The following is a 23,904-nucleotide window of genomic DNA, read 5'->3' as shown; positions in this document are numbered from 1 at the left end:
CTCCACAATACTAACCTAAATGACAGAGTGAAAAGAAGAAAGCCTGTAAATAATACAATTATTCCAAAACATGCATCCCGTTTGCAAAAAGGCGCTAAAGTAAAACTGCTACATGTGCTTTATTTGACAAAGAATGTATCTTCATGTCCTAAATACAAAGTGTTATGTTTGGGGCAAATCCAACACATCACTGAGTACCACTCGTCATATTTTCAATCATGGTGGTGGCTGCATCATGTTATGGGTAAAAATAATAATACTTATTTTATGTAGTGTATATAAATAAGTATGTGGACACCTGCTCGTTGAACATCTCATTCCAAAATCATTGGCATTAATATGGAGTTGGTCCTCCCTTTGACGCTATAACAGCCTCTACTATTCTGGGAAGGCTTTACACTTGAACATTGCTGCGGGGAATTGCTTCCATTCAGCTACAAGAGCATTAGTGAGGTCGGGCACTGATGTTGGGTGATTAGGCCTGGCTCACAGTTGGCGTTCCAATTCATCCCAAAGGTGTTCAGGTCAGGGCCCTGTGCAGGCCAGTCAAGTTCTTCCACACAGATCTCTACAAACAATTTCTGTATGGACGTTGCTTTGTACACAGGGGCATTGTCATGCTGAAACAGGAAAAGGCCTTCCCCAAACTGTTGCCACAAAGTTGGAAGCACAGAATCGTCTAGAATGTCATTGCATGCTGTGACGTTAAGATTTCCCTTCACTGGAACTAAGCGGCCTAGCCCGAACCATGAAAAACATCCCCAGATCATTATTCCTCCTCCACCAAACTTTAAGGTTGACAATATGCATTGGGGCAGGTAGGGTTTTCCTGGCATCTGCCAAACCCAGAATCATCCGTCGGACTGCTAAATGGTGAAACGGGATTACTTCATTCCTCCAGAGAACGCATTTCCTCTGCTCCAGAGCTTTACACCACTCCAATCGACGATTAGGCAAGGTGTGCGGCTGCTTGGCCATTTCATGAAGCTCCCGACTAACAGTTTTTGTGCTGACGCAGTTAGGAACTCGGTAGTGGGTTGCAACCAAGGACAGACAATATTTATGCGCTTCAGGGGTCCCATTCTGTCAGCTTGTGTGGCCTAACACTTCGCGGCTGAGCAGTTGCTGCTCCTAGACGTTTCCACTTCACAATAACAGCACTTATTGACCGGGGCAGCTCTAGCCGGGCAGAAATTTGACGAACTGACTTGTTGGAAAGGTGGCATCCTATGTTGAAAGTCACTGAGCTCTTCAGTAAGGCCATTCTATTGTCAATGTCTATGCAGATTGCATAGCTGTGTGCTCGATTTGATACACCTGTCAGCAACGGGTGTGGCTGAAATAGCCGAATCCACTAATTTGAAGGGGTTTCCACATACCTTGTAGTACTTTTCGTTTTTGAAATTGTAAATTTAAAAAAAAATGTATTTTACCCCGTTTTCTCCCCAATTTTCGTGGTATCCAATTGTTTAGTTGCTACTATCTTGTCTCATCGCTACAACTCCCGTACGGGCTCGGGAGAGACGAAGGATGAAAGTCATCTCTAAGCGTTTCAAATCACAAAAAAAGATAACCAATTTAGAAAAACAACACCACAACATCATGGCAGTCATTAGAAAGTTTATGCCTAGTGTGGTCATCGGAGGGGGGTAGGCAGGTAGTGCGCTGTCATCAAGATGTCTCTGGCTTTTCTGTAGTAGAACTGAGATTAAGTTTGGTCTCCGTAGTAGATAGCTAGCTAGCTACTCGTTCACTACAACGAAAATGAAGCACCCACTTGTATGCTGCTACGGCAGTTACGTGGCCCCAGAAAGCACACCACCTTCCAATTATAAATCAATATTCTATTATATTTTCAAAATACAGGGTATGCTTTTTTTGGATAAAAATAAACAGAATCGAGCTAAGCACAGAGAAAATCCTAGAGGAAACCTAGAGGAAGTCTGCTTTCCAACTAAGGTTGACCCCAATTAGTCGAATGGTTGATTGTTTCGTTGTTAGGCTGCAACAATGCAGAGGGCTCTGTATAACTCCGCATGATTGCTTGACGGTAGGCGGGGGCAGTACATCCTGTATAAACACAAACTCACTTCCTTGACAACAGCTCTGCCCTGCTCCGTGAAGCGCAAGAAGTATGAATGCCCTGACTTCTGCTGAGGTCGTATCACTGTAAATGCTACATGGCCAATGCAGACGTCGGATTGACCATGCGACCAGATGCACAATGCACTTCTCTCTCCAGAATGCGCTCTCTCCTGCCGATTTGTGCACATTCAGTTTCATAACTTCTTTGTGTGAATTGTTTGCATTTGATTGTTAGTGTATATCAATTCCCCATTACATAAATCACCAGCATTACATTTACAGTTAATTCCAATCATTTCTAATCTACAATGTTTGTTTCTTTGGTTAAGGTAATTTATTTGAATGCATTCAATGTTATTATTCCAGTCTTCCTGTTCTCATTGTTTGAGTGGACACATTGAAGCTATGCTACACTTGTGAGTAACACGTTTTTGGTTTGTTATGGCAATTTAGTCATTGTCTTTTGTTTGGAGCACTCCTGTCAATGTTGAGTAACGACGCACACACATAGAAGTAGGCCTATAGGCTACCTGACAAATCTTTACAGCTCTCTCCCTTTCAATAACCACTCAGCGTGGAAGCGGAAAATGCCAGTGGAAACGTCATAAAATAGGCCTACGTGATTACTTCTTAACAGTGCTCGACTTGGACTGAAATAGGTTCCAGTACTCATTTTGGGTGCTGGTGCTGTTTCTATTTTGGTGCAGGATTTAAAATTATATAAAGAGGAACAGGAGCTAAAGGAGTAAACTTGAGGTGCTGGTACTCAGCTCCGGTGAACTCCTGCCCAAGTCGAGCCCTGTTCCTTATCCCTTGCGCAAATAGCCTACAGCTGTGTCTGTCCCAAGCTCACTGGCCTGGGGAAACTCTTAGGGCCCAGAATATTTTATACAATGTTGCAAGTTAGCTAGTGCAAGCTTCAGGGCTGGATCCAATTTAATAGTTGATCGAATTATTCAAGTTCGTTGCAGACAGGCCATGTGTATCCAAAGTGATTTATAGGATATTTATTTTTATCAGGATATTTTCTACCTGCACTCTGCAATGTTTTTATTTGTTGGCTTTATGTAGGCTACTTTTACATAGTTTGCAATGGCAATAGAAGTTCCTTTTTAAGTTTGTATCATGTTAAATTAAATTTGGATAGAATCTTGATTAACCACATGACAATGATTTTTAAATATGAAGACGTTATTATAAATTTGAATTAAACTTTCACGAAAATGTGCATATGAAAACCATAACTGGTATGCATATCGGTAGAAATGGTAAGATAAATTCAACATTCAACATGAGAAAGGTTGCCGACTCCTCGTGCAGCCTATTACCGGCAACTTCAGGAGAGTAATGGCAGAATCTGTGAAAGCAAGCAGGAACGGTTGGAGAATAGTTGGGTCAGGTAAAAAAAAATATATTCTGGTTATCTAGCTGTCTGGCGCCCTCGTGAGGCCTCAAAATATAAGCTTAAGGCATCAGACAAACTCGATGCTTATAGTTGATTTTAATAAAACACATAGGGTGTGTCTATATATGGAAAAATACACGTATAAAAATGTAAACCAATCAATTGGTTGAAAGAACAGACAACATTTGGTCAACCAATATTTTTTGGGGACGGGGACAGCCCTATATCCAACAGACACTGGGAGACAAATTCACCTTTTACCTTTTTTAACCTAAAACACAATGCCAAAATATACACTGGAGATGCTTACCAAGATGACATTGAATGTTCCTGAGTGGCCTAGATAGAGTTTTGACTTAAAATCGTCAAATCTATGGCAAGATTTGATGATGGCTGTCTAGCTATGATCAACAACCAACTTTTTAAAGAATAATGTGCAAATATTGTACAATCCAGGTGTACAAAAGCTCTTAGAAACTTACCCAGAAAGACTCACAGCTGTAATTGCTGCCACAGGTGATAACAAGGGTGTGTATACTTATGTAAATTATATATTTCTGTATTTTATTTCTGTATTTAATTTAATACATTTGCAAACATTTAAAAAAAAACATGTTTTTACTTTGTCATGAAGGGGTATCGTGTGTAGATGGGAAAAATAATCTATTTAATTCATTTTAGAATTCAGGCTGTAACAATACAAAAAGCGGAAGAAATCAAGGGGTATGAATACTTTCTGAAGGCACTGGATGCCATGATAAAGCGGAAGAAATCAAGGGGTATGAATACTTTCTGAAGGCACTGGATGCCATGATAAAGCGGAAGATATCAAGGGGTATGAATACTTTCTGAAGGCACTGGATGCCATGATAAAGCGGAAGAAATCAAGGGGTATGAATACTTTCTGAAGGCACTGGATGCCATGATAAAGCGGAAGAAATCAAGGGGTATGAATACTTTCTCAAGGCACTGGATGCCATGATAAAGCGGAAGAAATCAAGGGGTATGAATACTTTCTGAAGGCACTGGATGCCATGATAAAGCACACGTACAAAGCTTTGTTTCACAGCACACTTGATTTGATACTTATGTATCTGACCCAGGTCTGTCGTGTTGCAGTATGTTGGATTGTCTGAGGTGTACTTACACTGGATTGCCCGGAGGCGGGGTATGAGTGTAGGGCTGCTGGGGGGGCTGGTGTTCAGACTCCTACTGTCCATGGAGGGTGACGCCTGCACCGTGATCTTGTGCTGGAAATCTAGAAAACAGAGACACAGGTAAGGGTGGTTGGTCACTTTGACCATTGGTGTAATATCTCATTGACAGACTACGTAACATAAAAAGGTATTGTAACGTCTGTCAAAAGACTGGGATGCAACGACCAATGAGCGAAAGTAGTTCCGCTTTGACTAGTCTTAGTCAAAGCTAGTATGCTGTCTAGTTAATATGCTGTTCTACATTATGTCTTGTTAGTATGCTGTCCTCCATTATGTCTTGTTAGTATGCTGTCTAGTTAATATGCTGTTCTACATTATGTCTTGTTAGTATGCTGTCCTCCATTATGTCTTGTTAGTATGCTGTCTTCCATTATGTCTTGTTAGTATGCTGTCTAGTTAATATGCTGTTCTACATTATGTCTTGTTAGTATGCTGTCTTCCATTATGTCTTGTTAGTATGCTGTCTAGTTAATATGCTGTTCTACATTATGTCTTGTTAGTATGCTGTCCTCCATTATGTCTTGTTAGTATGCTGTCTTCCATTATGTCTTGTTAGTATGCTGTCTAGTTAATATGCTGTTCTACATTATGTCTTGTTAGTATGCTGTCCTCCATTATGTCTTGTTAGTATGCTGTCTTCCATTATGTCTTGTTAGTATGCTGTCTAGTTAATATGCTGTTCTACATTATGTCTTGTTAGTATGCTGTCCTCCATTATGTCTTGTTAGTATGCTGTCCTCCATGATGTCTTGTTAGTATGCTGTCTTCCATTATGTCTTGTTAGTATGCTGTCCTCCATTATGTCTTGTTAGTATGCTGTCCTCCATTATGCCTTGTTAGTATGCTGTCCTCCATTATGTCTTGTTAGTATGCTATCCTCCATTATGTCTTGTTAGTATGCTGTCCTCCATGATGTCTTGTTAGTATGCTGTCCTACATTATGTCTTGTTAGTGTGCTGTCCTCCATGATGTCTTGTTAGTATACTGTCCTCCATTATGTCTTTTTAGTATACTGTCCTCCATGATGTCTAGTTAGTATACTGTCCTCCATTATGTCTAGTTAGTATGCTGTCCTCCATGATATCTAATTAGTATGCTGTCCTACATTATGTCTTGTTAGTATGCTGTCCTCCATGATGTCTTGTTAGTATGCTGACCTCCATTATGCCTTGTTAGTATGCTGTCCTCCATTATGTCTTGTTAGTATGCTGTCCTCCATTATGTCTAGTTAGTATGCTGTCCTCCATGATATCTAATTAGTATGCTGTCCTACATTATGTCTTGTTAGTATGCTGTCCTCCATGATGTCTTGTTAGTATGCTGTCCTACATTATGTCTTGTTAGTATGCTGTCCTACATTATGTCTTGTTAGTATGCTGTCCTCCATTATGTCTTGTTAGTATGCTGTCCTCCATTATGTCTAGTTAGTATGCTGTCCTCCATGATATCTAATTAGTATGCTGTCCTACATTATGTCTTGTTAGTATGCTGTCCTCCATGATGTCTTGTTAGTATGCTGTCCTACATTATGTCTTGTTAGTATGCTGTCCTACATTATGTATTGTTAGTATGCTGTCCTACATTATGTCTTGCTAGTATGCTGTCCTCCATGATGTCTTGTTAGTATGATGTCTAGTTAGTATACTGTCCTCCATTATGTCTTGTTAGTATGCTGTCCTACATTATGTCTTGTTAGTATGCTGTCCTCCATGATGTCTTGTTAGTATGATGTCTAGTTAGTATACTGTCCTCCATTATGTCTTGTTAGTATGCTGTCCTCGATGATATCTAATTAGTATGCTGTCCTACATGATGTCTTGTTAGTATGCTGTCCTCCATGATGTCTTGTTAGTATGATGTCTTGTTAGTATGCTGTCCTACATTATGTCTTGTTAGTATGTTGTCCTCCATGATGTCTTGTTAGTATGATGTCTAGTTAGTATGCTGTCCTACATTATGTCTTGTTAGTATGTTGTCCTCCATGATGTCTAGTTAGTATACTGTCCTATATTATGTCTTGTTAGTATGCTGTCCTACATGATGTCTTGTTAGTATGCTGTCCTCCATGATGTCTTGTTAGTATGATGTCTTGTTAGTATGCTGTCCTACATTATGTCTTGTTAGTATGTTGTCCTCCATGATGTCTTGTTAGTATGATGTCTAGTTAGTATGCTGTCCTACATTGTCTTGTTAGTATGTTGTCCTCCATGATGTCTTGTTAGTATGATGTCTAGTTAGTATACTGTCCTATATGATGTCTTGTTAGTATGCTGTCCTACATGATGTCTTGTTAGTATGCTGTCCTCCATGATGTCTTGTTAGTATACTGTCCTCCATGATGTCTTGTTAGTATGATGTCTAGTTAGTATGCTGTCCTACATTATGTCTTGTTAGTACGCTGTCCTACATTATGTCTTGTTAGTATACTGTCCTCCATGATGTCTTGTTAGTATGCTGTCCTACATTATGTCTTGTTAGTATGCTGTCCTCCATGATGTCGTTAGTATGCTGTCCTACATTATGTCTTGTTAGTATGCTGTCCTACATTATGTCTTGTTAGTATGGTGTCCTACATTATGTCTTGTTAGTATGCTGTCCTACATTATGTCTTGTTAGTATGCTGTCCTACATGATGTCTTGTTAGTATGCTGTCCTCCATGATGTCTTGTTAGTATACTGTCTTACATTATGTCTTGTTAGTATGCTGTCCTACATGATGTCTTGTTAGTATGCTGTCCTACATTATGTCTTGTTAGTATGCTGTCCTCCATGATGTCTTGTTAGTATGATGTCTTGTTAGTATGCTGTCCTACATTATGTCTTGTTAGTATGCTGTCCTCCATGATGTCTTGTTAGTATGATGTCTAGTTAGTATACTGTCCTCCATTATGTCTAGTTAGTATGCTGTCCTCCATGATATCTAATTAGTATGCTGTCCTACATGATGTCTTGTTAGTATGCTATCCTCCATGATGTCTTGTTAGTATGCTGTCTTCCATTATGTCTTGTTATTATGCTGTCCTCCATGTCTTCTTAGTATGCGGTCCTACATTATGTCTTGTCAGTATGCTGTCCTACATGATGTCTTGTTAGTATGCTGTCCTCATTATGTCTTGTTAGTATGCTGTCCTCCATGATGTCTTGTTAGTATGCTGTCCTACATGATGTCTTGTTAGTATGCTGTCCTACATGATGTCTTGTTAGTATGCTGTCCTCCATTATGTCTTGTGAGTATGCTGTCCTACATTATGTCTTGTTAGTATGCTGTCCTACATGATGTCTTGTTAGTATGGTGTCCTACATTATGTCTTGTTAGTATGCTGTCCTACATTATGTCTTGTGAGTATGCTGTCCTACATTATGTCTTGTTAGTATGTGGTCCTACATTATGTCTTGTTAGTATGCTGTCCTCCATGATGTCCTGTTAGTATGCTGTCCTCCATGATGTCCTGTTAGTATGCGGTCCTACATTATGTCTTGTCAGTATGCTGTCCTCCATGTCTTGTTAGTATGCGGTCCTACATTATGTCTTGTCAGTATGCTGTCCTACATGATGTCTTGTTAGTATGCTGTCCTCCATGATGTCCTGTTAGTATGTGGTCCTACATTATGTCTTGTTAGTATGCTGTTCTACATTATGTCTTGTTAGTATGCTGTCCTCCATGATGTCCTGTTAGTATGCTGTCCTCCATGATGTCCTGTTAGTATGTGGTCCTACATTATGTCTTGTCAGTATGCTGTCCTACATGATGTCTTGTTAGTATGCTGTCATACGTCTATGATTCTAACGGAGCTTCTAAACAAATAAAGATTGGTGTAAATCTATTGAACTTTTTGTCAACTCGAAGGTAACACTGACTTTGACAAAGAGAAAGACAGACTATTAACCAACCCGACAAGACAGAAAGAGAGTCAGAAACAGACAGACAGACAGAAGCACCCACCTGAGGGCAGGCTGATGCGGTTGCCGTCCTTGAGTTTGAGGCGGCTGCGTTTGAACTTGCCCTTCCTCTTCTTGACGTTGGGCTTGTCCTTGTTGAGCTGAAGGATGAGGATGTTGAGTTCCCTCTCCAACACATTGATCTCCCGCTCCGCCAGCTGCTGCTCCCTCCTCTTCAGCAGCTCCTCGTGGGACTTCTGCTGCAAAGCCGCACGTGTCAGTTCCTCCTCCCGTGAACGCAGCTCCTACAGGAACACATGGAGGGTCAGACGAATAGATGGACAACTCTGTATGATAAGGGCCGCATTCCTCTGCCCAGGCGTTGCTGACGCATGCCAAATCTTACAACGCCTGGATAGGTATTTTACCTATCAGGCCGGTGTGCCCGCCCCTGCCATTCAATAGTAGGGGAAACACTACCATAATGATCCACACACAGGTTCTAGGCAGTGCATTATTTCCTTAGCCCTTCTGTCTGTCATTTCTACAAAAAATAACTTGCATACCTTCATTGTTCACGTATTTTATCAGATTGAACTCTTTGTAAATGATAAGAAAAAAAGTTATCTGCAAACACAGCAGTGATCAGTGCTCTTCCCCCCCAACCTTCACAATCAGTGAACTTACTCTGGGTGGTAGAAAAACAAAGCAATAGCTTTAGGCTAGAGTGGCCTGTGACCCCTAGCCACTCAGTCCACAGAGCTGTCCCAGGCCCTGTGTCTGCAGGAACAGCAAGGTGGGCCCATTGTAGTGCTGCATGGCCCTGAAGCATAGCCCTTACTGTAGGAAAGCTCCTTTAAGAGAGGCTGGCCAGCACTCACAAGTTGTAAATCTCAACTTGCTTTATGGAGCTTTGCAGAAATGTTGTGGTGCTCGGGGAGAGGATGACTAAGCCAAAGATCACAAGCTAAAGGGGGCTTCCATCGCTTGATCGTCAACTAGGTTGTGAATGAGTAGGGTTGACAAAATCACTTGAACTATTTCGTAGAGCAGCATTTGAATTTTGTTTTGGTTCCTCTCAGAAAACATAATAATCCTTAAATGACTTCTGCAAAGCAGCTTTACAAACCCACTGGAGTGAAATTAGATATTTTGTGTAACAACTTTGCAACTTTTGTAGAAATATACAAAAAAATATCCAATCCTTTCAGTGTTAAAAAGAACAGAAAAACAATAGCCCTATATCTGGACTCAAAACTTCACTTTGTAGTTACAAAAGAAAAAGGTTTTGCAAAATGGTGCATGAAGCAAGCTGAACCTCACTTTACCTACAGACCTAGGGTCAGACTTCAGCCCCTCAGAAATATACATGAAGCAAGCTGAACCTCACTTTACCTACAGACCTAGGGTCAGACTTCAGCCCCTCAGAAATATACATGAAGCAAGCTGAACCTCACTTTACCTACAGGCCTATGGTCAGTCTTCAGCCCCTCAGAAATATACATGAAGCAAGCTGAACCTCACTTTACCTACAGACCTAGGGTCAGACTTCAGCCCCTCAGAAATATACATGAAGCAAGCTGAACCTCACTTTACCTACAGGCCTAGGGTCAGACTTCAGCCCCTCAGAAATATACATGAAGCAAGCTGAACCTCACTTTACCTACAGGCCTAGGGTCAGACTGCAGCCTCTCAGAAATATACATGAAGCAAGCTGAACCTCACTTTACCTACAGGCCTAGGGTCAGACTTCAGCCCCTCAGAAATATACATGAAGCAAGCTGAACCTCACTTTACCTACAGACCTAGGGTCAGACTTCAGCCCCTCAGAAATATACATGAAGCAAGCTGAACCTCACTTTACCTACAGACCTAGGGTCAGACTTCAGCCCCTCAGAAATATACATGAAGCAAGCTGAACCTCACTTTACCTACAGACCTAGGGTCAGACTTCAGCCCCTCAGAAACATACATGAAGCAAGCTGAACCTCACTTTACCTACAGGCCTAGGGTCCGACCTCAGCCCCTCAGAAATATACATGAATCAAGCTGAACCTCACTTTACTTACAGACCTAGGGTCAGACTTCAGCCCCTCAGAAATATACATGAAGCAAGCTGAACCTCACTTTACCTACAGACCTAGGGTCAGACTTCAGCCCCTCAGAAATATACATGAAGCAAGCTGAACCTCACTTTACCTACAGACCTAGGGTCAGACTTCAGCCCCTCAGAAATATACATGAAGCAAGCTGAACCTCACTTTACCTACAGACCTATGGTCAGTCTTCAGCCCCTCAGAAATATACATGAAGCAAGCTGAACCTCACTTTACCTACAGACCTAGGGTCCGACTTCAGCCCCTCAGAAATATACATGAATCAAGCTGAACCTCACTTTACCTACAGACCTAGGGTCAGACTTCAGCCCCTCAGAAATATACATGAAGCAAGCTGAACCTCACTTTACCTACAGACCTAGGGTCAGACTTCAGCCCCTCAGAAACATACATGAAGCAAGCTGAACCTCACTTTACCTACAGGCCTAGGGTCCGACTTCAGCCCCTCAGAAATATACATGAATTAAGCTGAACCTCACTTTACCTACAGACCTAGGGTCAGACTTCAGCCCCTCAGAAATATACATGAAGCAAGCTGAACCTCACTTTACCTACAGACCTAGGGTCAGACTTCAGCCCCTCAGAAATATACATGAAGCAAGCTGAACCTCACTTTACCTACATGCCTAGGGTCCGACTTCAGCCCCTCAGAAATATACATGAATCAAGCTGAACCTCACTTTACCTACAGGCCTAGGGTCAGACTTCAGCCCCTCAGAAATATACATGAAGCAAGCTGAACCTCACTTTACCTACAGACCTAGGGTCAGACTTCAGCCCCTCAGAAACATACATGAAGCAAGCTGAACCTCACTTTACCTACAGGCCTAGGGTCCGACTTCAGCCCCTCAGAAATATACATGAATCAAGCTGAACCTCACTTTACCTACAGACCTAGGGTCAGACTTCAGCCCCTCAGAAATATACATGAAGCAAGCTGAACCTCACTTTACCTACAGACCTAGGGTCAGACTTCAGCCCCTCAGAAATATACATGAAGCAAGCTGAACCTCACTTTACCTACATGCCTAGGGTCTGACTTCAGCCCCTCAGAAATATACATGAATCAAGCTGAACCTCACTTTACCTACAGGCCTAGGGTCAGACTTCAGCCCCTCAGAAATATACATGAAGCAAGCTGAAACTCACTCTACCTACAAGCCTAGGGTCAGACTTCAGCCCCTCAGAAATATACATGAATCAAGCTGAACCTCACTTTACCTACAGACCTAGGGTCAGACTTCAGCCCCTCAGAAATATACATGAAGCAAGCTGAACCTCACTTTACCTACAGACCTAGGGTCAGACTTCAGCCCCTCAGAAATATACATGAAGCAAGCTGAACCTCACTTTACCTACAGACCTAGGGTCAGACTTCAGTCCCTCAAAAATATACATGAAGCAAGCTGAACCTCACTTTACCTACAAACCTAGGGTTTGACTTCAGCCCCTCAGAAATATACATGAAGCAAGCTGAAACTCACTCTACCTACAAGCCTAGGGTCAGACTTAAAGCCCCTCAAAAATATATATGGATATGTGTTTCAGATCATATGCAACCCATAACAATGAAATGTAGAAACTCACACTCAGTAGGAACAGTGTGTGGCTATCTGTGCTTCCGTTACATCGTTATCCTTTTAGAGGTAATTCAATTAACCAGTGTCATACGGGGAAACAACATGAAGAATTGACATACTAGACAATCCCTGGGAGAGCTTTGGTATACTGCACCATTTGCCAAGTTTGATGCTTAACGATTCAGCTGAAGTTGCAGGAAAGGGCATTCTCAATACAGCAATTACAAATCCCATTTGATTTAACGAGGAGGGACCAAGGAAAGCAGCTTATCGCATTACCAAGGGGAAATACTTAAAACCATCAACGCTAATAGCTTGTTTTTTTTAAAGATACGATTAGCTCGCCTACAGAAAGTAACCAATTAAAATCAAAGCCGATCAAAGCACTCCCTTAACTACAGGTTTATTACACCGCTGCCTTCCACGCGCTTCTAACCTTGTACTTTACACAGTGGAAAGGTCTAGTTCCCACATATTGGAGGTTTACCTATACAACGTATCTACTTAATGAGTCACAAAGGATGAGTCTAAGGTATGAACAGGACAAATGTACTTAAGCAAAATAAAAAATACATTGCACAATTTCTCTCAATGTGTCCTGAGTACTGAAAATGCCATGTGAATGGTGAGAGGCGTGTTTGGGAATACATCCCCCTACGCTGATCAACTGAACAAAGACATACAGGGAGAGAGGTGACATTTGCAACAACAAGATTTGAACGTTTAGTCCATAATGTTGTTTGATCGGTGGTTAGGCTATTAGCTGGCCAAAAGTAGGTTACATGAAAAGTGCAATACTGTAAATATAACTGTGTGTTAGTGTGGGTTTTCAGTGAATTTATGTAAATCACGAAACTCATCTGTATTTTCTGCGGTGTAGGAAAATTCTCAGCAACAAACGAGTGATCAAATTAAGATCCTACATCTGTACCTTCTCTTTTGTTCTGAGCTCATCAAACATCTCATGGATCTCCACCCTCCAGTTCTCCTGCATGGAGTGGAAGGAGTCCTGGGGCATGGTGGCCATCACTGCTTCCTCTATGGCTGTTAGCTGCTCCAGGATGGAGGCAAACGACGGCCGGATGTGGGGGTCCTGCTCCCAGCACTCTGAGATACACAATAAGGTGGAACCAAGACAGATCAATGTTCTGAAACTTTGACAAGTAAATTAACACCATTATCTAGTTGTGTGACACTGACACACACACACACACGTTCTTGAACAACAATATATCATCCAATGAATGCAGCTACTTCAGGCAACATGAATTGTTCTTGAAAAGTGGGTTGAGGAATGGCAACAGCAGATGGATGGTCTGACTGCACCTTCCATGAGCTTGGAGAAGGGTTCTGGGCAGGTGGATGGAATAGGGAGGGTTAACTTGTTGACAGCCACACCATAGGCCACAGCCAGCCCATCAATCCCACGGTAAGGCACCTCTCCTGTCAGCAGCTCCCATAAAAGAACACCATAACTAGAAGAGAACACAGATATAGTGAGTACACTGTCCTAACAACAGTGTTATTACAGCACTATTATAGTGATGGGGGGAAAAACTATAGATACATATCGGGATATTATGTTTGACAAAAAATGTGATAGTTTTGACAATATCATTTTTGCACTAGTTGGCTGTACCTGCACCAAAACTCCAGTATTTTCCTTCATAGCTTATTCTCCATCTATTTTTAAATAGTGAGCCAATTTGTTTTCAGCACTTTAATTTCCATGACTAATAAAAACTAATTTTGTCATGACTCTTGACCTTCTGCAGCAGACATATAGTGAACAATATGTTTGGAAAAATCTAATTACAATAAAATCACAGTATCAAATCGCAGTATAGCAGTATAGCACAGTATAGCATGGTGATAGTATAGCATGGTGGTAGTATAGCATGGTGGTAGTATAGCATGGTGGTAGTATAGCATGGTGATAGTATAGCATGGTGGTAGTATAGCATGGTGACAGTATAGCATGGTGATAGTATAGCATGGTGATAGTATAGCATGGTGGTAGTATAGCATGGTGGTAGTATAGCATGGTGACAGTATAGCATGGTGACAGTATAGCATGGTGACAGTATAGCATGGTGGTAGTATAGCATGGTGGTAGTATAGCATGGTGGTAGTATAGCACGGTGACAGTATAGCATGGTGATAGTATAGCATGGTGGTAGTATAGCATGGTGATAGTATAGCATGGTGACAGTATAGCATGGTGACAGTATAGGATGGTGATAGTAGGCCTCCCGAGTGGTGCAGTGGTCTAAGACACTGCATCGCAGTAGTAACTGCGCCACTAGAGATTCTGGGTTCGAATCCAGGCTTTGTCGCAGCTGACCATGACTGATTGGCCCAGCGTCGTCCGGGTTAGGGGAGAGTTTGGCTGGCAGGGATGTCCTTGTCCCATTGCGCACTAGCAACTCCTGTGGCGGGCCGAGCATGGTTGCCAGGTGTACAGTGTTTCCTCCACCACATTGGTGTGGCTGGCTTCCGGGTTAAGTGGGCACTGTGTCAAGAAGCATTGCGGTCTGGTTGGGTTGTGTTTCGGAGGACAGACGGCTCTCTACCTTTGCCTCTCCAGAGTCGGTACGGGAGTTGCAGCGATGAGACAAGACTGTAACTAGCAATTGGATACCACGAAATTGCTTGAAGTCAGAAGTTTAGCCAAATACATTTAAACTCAGATTTTCACGATTCATGACATTTAATCCTCGTAAAAAAATCCCTTCAATATATCCACATAATTGTCCTTCCCGATGATGTCAATTTTGTGAAGTGCACCACTTCAGCAAAGAATCCACACAACAAGATGCATTCAATACCCTGTGCTTCACGGTTGGGATGGTGTTCCTCGGCTTCAAGGTCTTCCTTTTTCCTCCAAACAAAATGATGGTCATTATTTTTGTTTCATCAAACCAGAGGACATTTCTCCAAAAAGTACGATCTTTGTCCCCAAGTGCAGTTGCAAACCGTAATCTGGCTTTTTTTATGGCGGTTTTGGAGCAGTGGCTTCTTCCTTGCTGAGTGGCATTTCAGGTTATGTGGATATAGGACTCGTTTTACTGTGGATATAGATACATTTGAACATGTTTCCTCCAGCATCTTCACAAGGTCCTTTGCTGTTCTTCTGGGATTGATTTGCACTTTTTTGCTATACTTTTTCCACCACTGCAATTGATTGCAGAAAATGCAGAAATGATAAAAGTGCTGAAATTTGTTCTGGTTGAAGTTGAATTGAACAGTATAAAAAAATCAGAATAGAGAAAGACTCATTGAAATCACTAAGAATGTATGTGTTGCCACCCTAGGATCACTCACAACTCATAAAGCAAACGTAGAACTTTGAATTTTCAAAAACTAAAAATACCGTAATTTAATTATTATTATATATTTTTTTAAATATCATGATATAATATTTTGGCCATATCGCCCAGCCCTAGATAGTACAGCATGGTGATAGTACACCATTGTGATAGTACAGCGATAGTATAGTATACATTCCCACTATTATAACACATGATAACACTCAAATTCACATTGCCTAAACCTTTGTTGTGCCTAGGGCTGCCATTTAGAAGACCTTGGTCTTGAATAATGGACGTGTTGAATGCTAAATAATGTCAGTAAAATGTTGTTTACCAGTACAGTGCAAACAATGATCCTGTTTTGATTAAGCACCAAGCCTACAGTCATCATTTATCATGTAATTAATGTAAGCTCTGGATGCAGCAGATTGTAGTTACAAGTGGAGGGTGTTCAGGGCTACTGTAAGCTATATTGCACATCCTAGTAGCACAGAATGTACCGACAGTTGTGATCTGATAAAAACAGTTTTGGTTTGAACAAAATAACAACGAAAGCACTTATTATCAGAAATAGGTCAGGACAAATGTTTCTAAATGTCTGAAATAAAAGGAGTATCATGGTGCCACCTTTCCAAATCCTCATCTCCTAAAAGCCTATTGATTCCAGTCTGACATGGGCATGTTTGGAACAGGGAGTAGAGGAAGAGCAATCCATGGTAACATAATTACGCAGAGACTCGATTTTTCACTTTATAATGTATGCCAAACAAAAACCATTGATTTCAAAGTTTAACAAACCATTCAACTCTATGCACAATGACTACTTTTAACAATTTACACAGTAACACAAAAAAGCAATTACTGGAAAAATTGTGCAGATGCAAAGTTTGGTAACAAAATCACAGTAAAATTGACCTCAGTACAGCTTGCCTCTGCACAGCTCTTCCTGGAAATGTGTTTTTGTAAATTGTTCAAAGTAGTTATTGTGCATAGAATTCTATGGTTAGTTAAACTTTGAAATAAATGGTTTTTGTTTGACATACATTTTAAAGTGAATAAGTCTCAGCATAATTCCGTTACCATGGAATTTCCCAGGAGCGTGCTGTTAGTTTTACCTCCAGACATCGCTGCCTTTGGAGAAGAGAGAGGACTTGATGACTTCAGGGGCCATCCATGAGTACGTGCCAGCAGCACTCATCTTGGTGGTGTTGTGCCACTCTCTGGCCAGGCCAAAGTCTGTGATCTTCAAGGTCTTCCTTCCAATGTCATCGTTCTCAATTTTTTCAAGTAATAAAACTAGAAGGAGAAGAGTGGGTTGGTTAGGTATTTGGTGAACCACAATGGGATATCTTCAAAGTATAGAAAACAAAATAAAAATTCCTATCTTTCATGATGATCAAATGGGGAAAATGACAGCATTATAATAGATCTGTCCCCAGGTCTTAAACATGCTGTATACCTACAGTGCTTTCAGAAAGTATTCACCCCCCTTGACACATCAAAATTCTATCAATATTAAAATGATACAAACCTAAAAAGTTACTTCTGTTGCCATTGCCAATTATGTAAAAATAGCTAATACATCCAACATCCTGCAATGTTCATTAAATAGTACCCGCAAAACACCAGTCTCAACGTCAACAGTGAAGACGCAACTCTGGGATGCTGGCCTTCTAGGCAGAGTTGCAAAGAAAAAGTCATGGATTTTTAGGCAAAGTTCCTCTGTCCAGTGTCTGTGTTATTTTGCCCATCTTAATATTTTATTTTTATTGGCCAGTCTGAGATATGGCTTTTTCTCTGCCTAGAAGGCCAGCATGCCGGAGTCGCCTCTTCACTGTTGACGTTGAGACTGGTGTTTTGCGGGTACTATTTAATGAACATTGCAGGATGCAATGTTTTATTTGTTGGATGTATTAGCTATTTTTTACATAATTGGCAATGGCAACAGAAGTAACTTTTTAGGTTTGTATCATTTTCATTTCGATAGAATTTTGATTAACCACAACAATGATTGAGATAAAATACATTATTATAAATTAAATGAAACTGTTCCAGGAAAGTGTGCATATGAAAACCATAACTGACATGCATATCAGTAGAAATTGCATGATAAATTGGCATTCCACATGAGAAAAGTTGCAATGCAGACTCGTCATGTAGCCTATTACTGGCAACTTTAGGAGAGTAACGGCAGAATCTGCAAAAGCCAGTAGGAGTGGAAGGAGAATGGTCGGGTCTGAGATCTCTGGCTCCCTCTGGAGTCATTTGTGTCTTATTTCATCTAACAGTGAGCTTAAAGCATCAGACAAGCTCAATGCATATAGTTGATTTTATTAAAACACACAGGGTGTGTCTACATATGGAAAAATACACTTTTAAAATTAAAGAACGTTTTAAAACTTTTGGTCGGGGTCAGCCCTAGAATAACAACATTAATTGTTACTCCACAATTAACCAAAATGACAGAGCGAAAAGAAGGAGGCCTGTACAGAATAAAAATATTCCAAAACATGCATCCTGTTTGCAATAATGCACTAAAGTAAAACTGCAAAAAAATGTGTCAAAGAAATGTACCTTATGTCCTGAATAAAAAGTGCTATATTTGGGGCAAATACAACACTTAACTGAGTACCATTTTCATGTTTTCAAGCATATCATGGGTATGTCATCGGCAAGGACAATTGGGTTTAGGATAAAAAGAAACGGAATAGAGCTAAGCACAGGCAAAATCCTACAGGAAAACCTGGTTCAGACTGCTTTCCAACAGACACTGGTAGAAATGTCACCTTTCAGCAGGACAATAACTTAAAACACAAGGCCAAATATATACTGGAATTGCTTACCAAGACGACATTGAATGTTCTTGAGTGGTCTAGTTACAGTTTTGAATTAAATGGCAAGACTGGAAAATGTCTGTTTAGCAATGATCAACAACCAACTTCACATAGCTTGAAGTATTTATAGATTGTGCAAATCAAATCAAACTTTATTTGCCACATGCGCCGAATACAAGTGTAGACATAACCGTGAAATGCTTACTTAAAAGCCCTTAATCAACAGTGCAGTTCAAGAATAAGAAAATATTTACCAAGTAGGCTAAAATAAAAAGTAACAATTAAAAGTAACACAATAACGAGGCTATATACAAGGGGCACCGGTACCGAGTCAGTGTGCAGGGGAAGAGGCTAGTTGAGGTAATATGTACATGTAAACTCAGCAAAAAAAGAAACATCCTTTCACTGTCAACTGTGTAAATATTTGCATGAAAATAACTAGATTCAACAACTGAGACATAAACTGAACAAGGTCCACAGACATGTGACTAACAGAAATTGAATAATATTTCCCTGACGAAAGGGGGGCGGTCTAAATCAAAAGTAACAGTCAGTATCTGGTGTGGCCACCAGCTGCATTAAGTACTGCAGTGCATCTCCTCCTTATGGACTGCACCAGATTTGCCCGTTCTTGTTGTGAGATGTTACCCCACTCTTCCACCAAAGCACCTGCAAGTGCCCAGATATTTCTGGCGGGGAATGGCCCTAGCCCTCACCTGCCGATCCAACAGGTCCCAGGCGTGATCAACGGGATTGAGATCCAGGCTCTTCGCTGGCCATGGCAGAACAATGACATTCCTGTCTTGCAGGAAATCACGCACAGAACGAGCAGTATGGCTGGTGGCATTGTCATGCTGGAGGATGCTAAGATATGTATATAACTGGTAGAGTTTGATAGAAAACACTCTCAAGTTTCCAAAACTGTTAAAATAATGTCTGAGTATATCAAAACTGATATGGCAGGCGAAAACCTGAGGAAAATCCATCCAGGAAGTGGGATGTTTTTGATGTGGGTAGTTTTCAATTGAATGCCTATAGAGTATCTATGTGTTAGGACCCATATTGCAGTTCCTATGGCTTCCACTAGATGTCAATAGTCTTTAGACATTGCTTCAGGCTTGTTTTCTGAAAAATGAAGAAGAATGAGACCTTTCTGTCAGTGGACTGTCAAATCATGCCGTGCTGGTTTGCGCGAGTGAGCGCCCTTCGTTGTTTTTCCTTTCTATTGAATACGCTATTGTCCGGTTCAAATATTATCAATTATTTAGACAATTGACAACCTGAGGATTAATTATAAACATTGTTTGACATGTTTCGACGAACTTTACCTGTACTACTAGGATGTATTCGTCTGCATGTTTTGACCGCCTTTGAGCCAGTGGATTACTGAACAAAACAACAACAAAACTGCCAACAAAACTGAGTTTTTGGGATATAAAGAGGGACTTTATCGAACAAAACAAACATTTATTGTATAGCTGGGACTCTTGTGACTGCAACCATATGAAGATCTTCAAAGGTAAGTGATTAATTTTATCGCTATTTCTGACTTTTTAATTCCTTTACTTGGTTGTAAAATGTTTGTAAGCGGTGCGCTGTCCTCAGATAATCGCATGGTATGCTTTCGCCGTAAAGCCTTTTCGAAATCTGACAAAGCGGCTGGATTAACAAGAAGTTCATCTTTAAGCCGATGTATAACACTCCTATTTCTTTATTTTGAATTTGGCGCTCTGCAATTTCACCGGTGGTTGTCAAGGTGGGTCGCTAGCGGAACGCCTGCGCCAGAAAGGTTTTAAGAACAAATTCTTATTTGCAATGACGGCCTACACTGGCCACTGGGCCAATTGTGCGCCGCCCTATGGGACTCCCAATCACGGCCGGTTGTGATACAGCCTGGAATCGAACCAGGGTGTCTGTAGTGAAGTCTCATGTGCTGAGATGCAATGCCTTAGACCACCATATAACATGACATGATGACGCCACGTAAAATGTTGCGCTACACTTGCAACACAGCATTCCTAACCTAGCCCACAATGTCGGCTGTGTGGACCGAGCAGTCAACATGTCGAGCAGTCACTTGAAAGATTAAGAACATTTCAGCGAGACAACTCAAAGGCGAAATCCATTAATACCAAGGTAATGGGATTCATTGCCCTTGACTATCAACCGTTCTCTGTTGTGGGTGATGCTGGCTTTCGCCGACTGGTCAGGCACCGGTACACATGTTGTCCTACCGGAGTTACACAGTAACAGCGTCTCTGCTATTAGCTTCACGACATACTATGGAATGTCAAAAAAGATACATGTGAAATAACACTATTTGACGACTCAAATAACACTATTTGACATGTTAGCTAAGCATAGGACAAGCAAGACATAGCATACAGACAGAGCAACATAGGACAAGCAAGACGTAGCATACAGACAGAGCAACATTCATAAACAGACAAAATTCATAAAAGCAACAAAGTGTTTCCACACCTCACAAGCTACAGACAACATGGAAAGTGGCAATACACAGCTAGGGACTATGATCACAAATATGATTGACCTTTAGCCATGTATTGATACGTTTTGTGAAATTGTGATATGTGGTGCAGTTATGTGTGTCTGATGGCAGTGTATTCCAGACATGGGAAGCTCTCACAGAAAAAGCGGATTTACTAAAGGGAACTTAGTATATCCTTAAGGGAACTATACCTCTCATGGCAGACCTTGTGGATCTGCTGCCATATGTTTGTGTTTTCTGTTTAACAAAAATACTGAGTGGAGGGGGAGCCAGGCCATTTAGGATCTTGAATACAAGATATGCGTCGGTGTATTGCACAAGAGTTTCCCAACTCAGGAGCTCATGCTTTCTGAGGATGTAACAGTGATGATTGCTATTGGGCTTCCTATCAAGCACTTTGAGAGCCTGTTTGGAGACAGACTGAATAGGTTTTAATGCTGTACAGCAAGCTTGGGCCCAACTAGTCAAGCAGTATGTTAAGTGGGGGAGTATCATAGATTTGAAGTACAGTTTTGCTACATCTGTAGTCAAACAATTTCGTATAAATCGGAAATTAGCTAGGTTGAATTTGGTTATCTGAATAACCTTTTTCACATGCTTTTTAAAAGAGAGGTTGGAATCAAGTATGATGCCAAGGTACTTAAAATCAGATACCTCCTGGAGCTTCTCCCCTGACACATAGACATCTGGCTCAGTAGCAGCTGTTGCCCTCTTTGTGAAGAACATGCAAACAGTTTTTTTCCCACATTGAGATGCAAACTGAGAAGACTGATACCCCATGTTATTGATCCACAATCCATACAGTGGCTTGCAAAAGTATTCACCCCCCTTGGCATTTTTCCTATTATGTTGCCTTACAACCTGGAATTAAATTTGATTTTTGGGGGGTTTGTATCATTGATTTACACAACATGCCTACCACTTTGAAGATGACAAATCTTTTTTAGTGGTGTTGCAGACTCTGGGGCCTTTCAGAACAGGTGTATGTATATATTATGAGATTATGCGACAGATCATGTGACACTTAACTAAAGTCCACCTGTGTGCAATCTAACTAATTATGTGACTTCTGAAGGTAATTGGTTGCCAGATCTTATTTAGGGGCGTCATAGCAAAGGGGGTGAATAATTATGCACGCACCACTTATTCATTTATTTGAATATTTTGAAACAAGTTTTTTTTTTTTTTTTCCACTTCACCAATTTGGACTATTTTGTGTATGTCCATTACATGAAATCCAAATAAAAATCAATTTCAATTACAGGTTGTAATGCAACAAAAGGAAAAACACCAAGGGGGATGAATAATTTTGCAAGGCACTGTAAGTATGCCCCCAGTGCAATTCTAAAGTAAAATACATCCAGTGTGATTTCAACAGATTTGTCAAATTAACAAATTATTGTATTTTGTTGATTTTATATAACATTCCAACCTCGTTTAGCATGATCTATTCAATTATGGCACAATTCTACTATGTGTATTCATTTGTATCACTGTCAATGTCATTCTTTTATTTTGAAGGCTAACCGCAAAGTCCACTATTGTGGCTAATCCTTATTGTGGCTAGCTTCAGATGGATCCGACCGCCATTAATCAAATAAGAACTGTCTTATAAAGTAGAGTTATTTTAGATGACACGTAACTATATAGTTAGCTAGCTAACTATAGCTACTGAAACAGATGTCGTTTTGCTATGTTTTTGGGGAAGAACCTCGTTTGCATCCATGAGCTAGCTAGCTATTTTTTATGACCACCACTGTATGTGAGCGAGACAACTTTACCAGTTCATAGCATATGTATCGATTAATCATTGTGACATATGAAATACGAGTGAAAATGTAATCAATGTGTAATAACTACGTAAAAAATGTATGAACGCGTTCAATTATTATGTGATGCGCAGTCATATTCAGGTCCTGATTGGTCAACAAGCTTATTTGACACGCAAAAACCCAAACCGTGTCCCATAGTATGAGAAATCCTGGTTGCGAATGAAACGACCAAACAAATGAACAACAAAACAGCACAGCATGTAAGTGAAAGAAATAGGTTTTGATTATGTTTTACTGGTAATGGGGACATACGTAAATGCCAACAAAATAACTTCTTGGTCAGCGTGGTGTGCGTGTATAACCTTTATTTAACTAGGCAAGTCAGCGAAGAACAAATTCTTATTTAAAATGACAGCCGAAACCGGACGACCCTGGGTCAATTGAGCGCTGCCCTATGGGACTCCCAATCTAGGCCGGATGTGATACAGCCTGGATTCGAACCAGGGACTGTAGTGACACCTCTTGCACTGAGATGCAGTGCCTTTGACCGCTGCATCCATGTGTGTGTGTTAACTATTTAACTGTACTAGAATGCTTAAAAGGCCAATAAAAAATTGTATGTCGCTTATTGGTATAGTTTTTTTTGGGCAAGGAAAATATTGGATATCGGACAAAAATGTAATATCGGTGCATCACTACTCCATATCAACACCATAGCCAACTTGGCCAAACTAACAAAAAGCCATTATCCAAAGACTAAACACATATTTCATTTTTACAGGGGAGCCCTTAAACTTTCCCATGTCCTTAGTGTTGATATTTAATAATCATCTACTCCAGAATAGAGCCTACAGTAGATACGGTCTTGTGGGCAGGCTTGACTCTACTGCCAGGTCACAGTCACGAACTTGCCAAATGGGAGGGTGACAACAAAGCTCAAACATAGGCTACATCTGGAGAATGGTAATGTAGCAAATAGGCTACATCTGGTGGAGGGTAATGTAGCAAATGTGTTACCTATGTGGGGAAGGGTAACGTAGAAAAGGGTTACATCTGGGGAAGGGTAATGTAGCAAATAGGTTACATCTGAGGGAAGGGTAATGTAGAAAAAAGGCTACATCTGGTGGAGGGTAATATAACAAATAGGCTACATCGGGTGGAGGGTAGTGTAGCAAATAGGCTACATCTGGTGGA

At 40.8% G+C, this 23,904-nt stretch overlaps 1 protein-coding gene across 2 annotated transcripts in view; it reads right to left on the bottom strand.

Moving 5' to 3' along the window:
- Nucleotides 1-23,904, bottom strand: part of LOC110502981 (mitogen-activated protein kinase kinase kinase 21) — a 33,589-nt gene that overhangs the window by 3,802 nt on the left and 5,883 nt on the right. For both annotated transcript variants that reach the window (XM_021581341.2, XM_021581342.2), the window contains exons 2-6: nt 16,711-16,891; nt 13,611-13,759; nt 13,216-13,391; nt 8,652-8,892; nt 4,638-4,748 (exon numbers count right to left, since the gene is read on the bottom strand). In XM_021581341.2, the coding sequence (XP_021437016.2) occupies nt 4,638-4,748; nt 8,652-8,892; nt 13,216-13,391; nt 13,611-13,759; nt 16,711-16,891 (858 nt within the window). The remainder of the gene's footprint in view (nt 1-4,637; nt 4,749-8,651; nt 8,893-13,215; nt 13,392-13,610; nt 13,760-16,710; nt 16,892-23,904) is intronic.

This window comes from Oncorhynchus mykiss, chromosome 23, assembly GCF_013265735.2.
Source record: "Oncorhynchus mykiss isolate Arlee chromosome 23, USDA_OmykA_1.1, whole genome shotgun sequence".
Lineage (NCBI taxonomy): Eukaryota > Metazoa > Chordata > Actinopteri > Salmoniformes > Salmonidae > Oncorhynchus > Oncorhynchus mykiss.
Note: the sequence above shows the minus strand (reverse complement) of the source record. Positions and strands in the feature narration are given on the sequence as shown.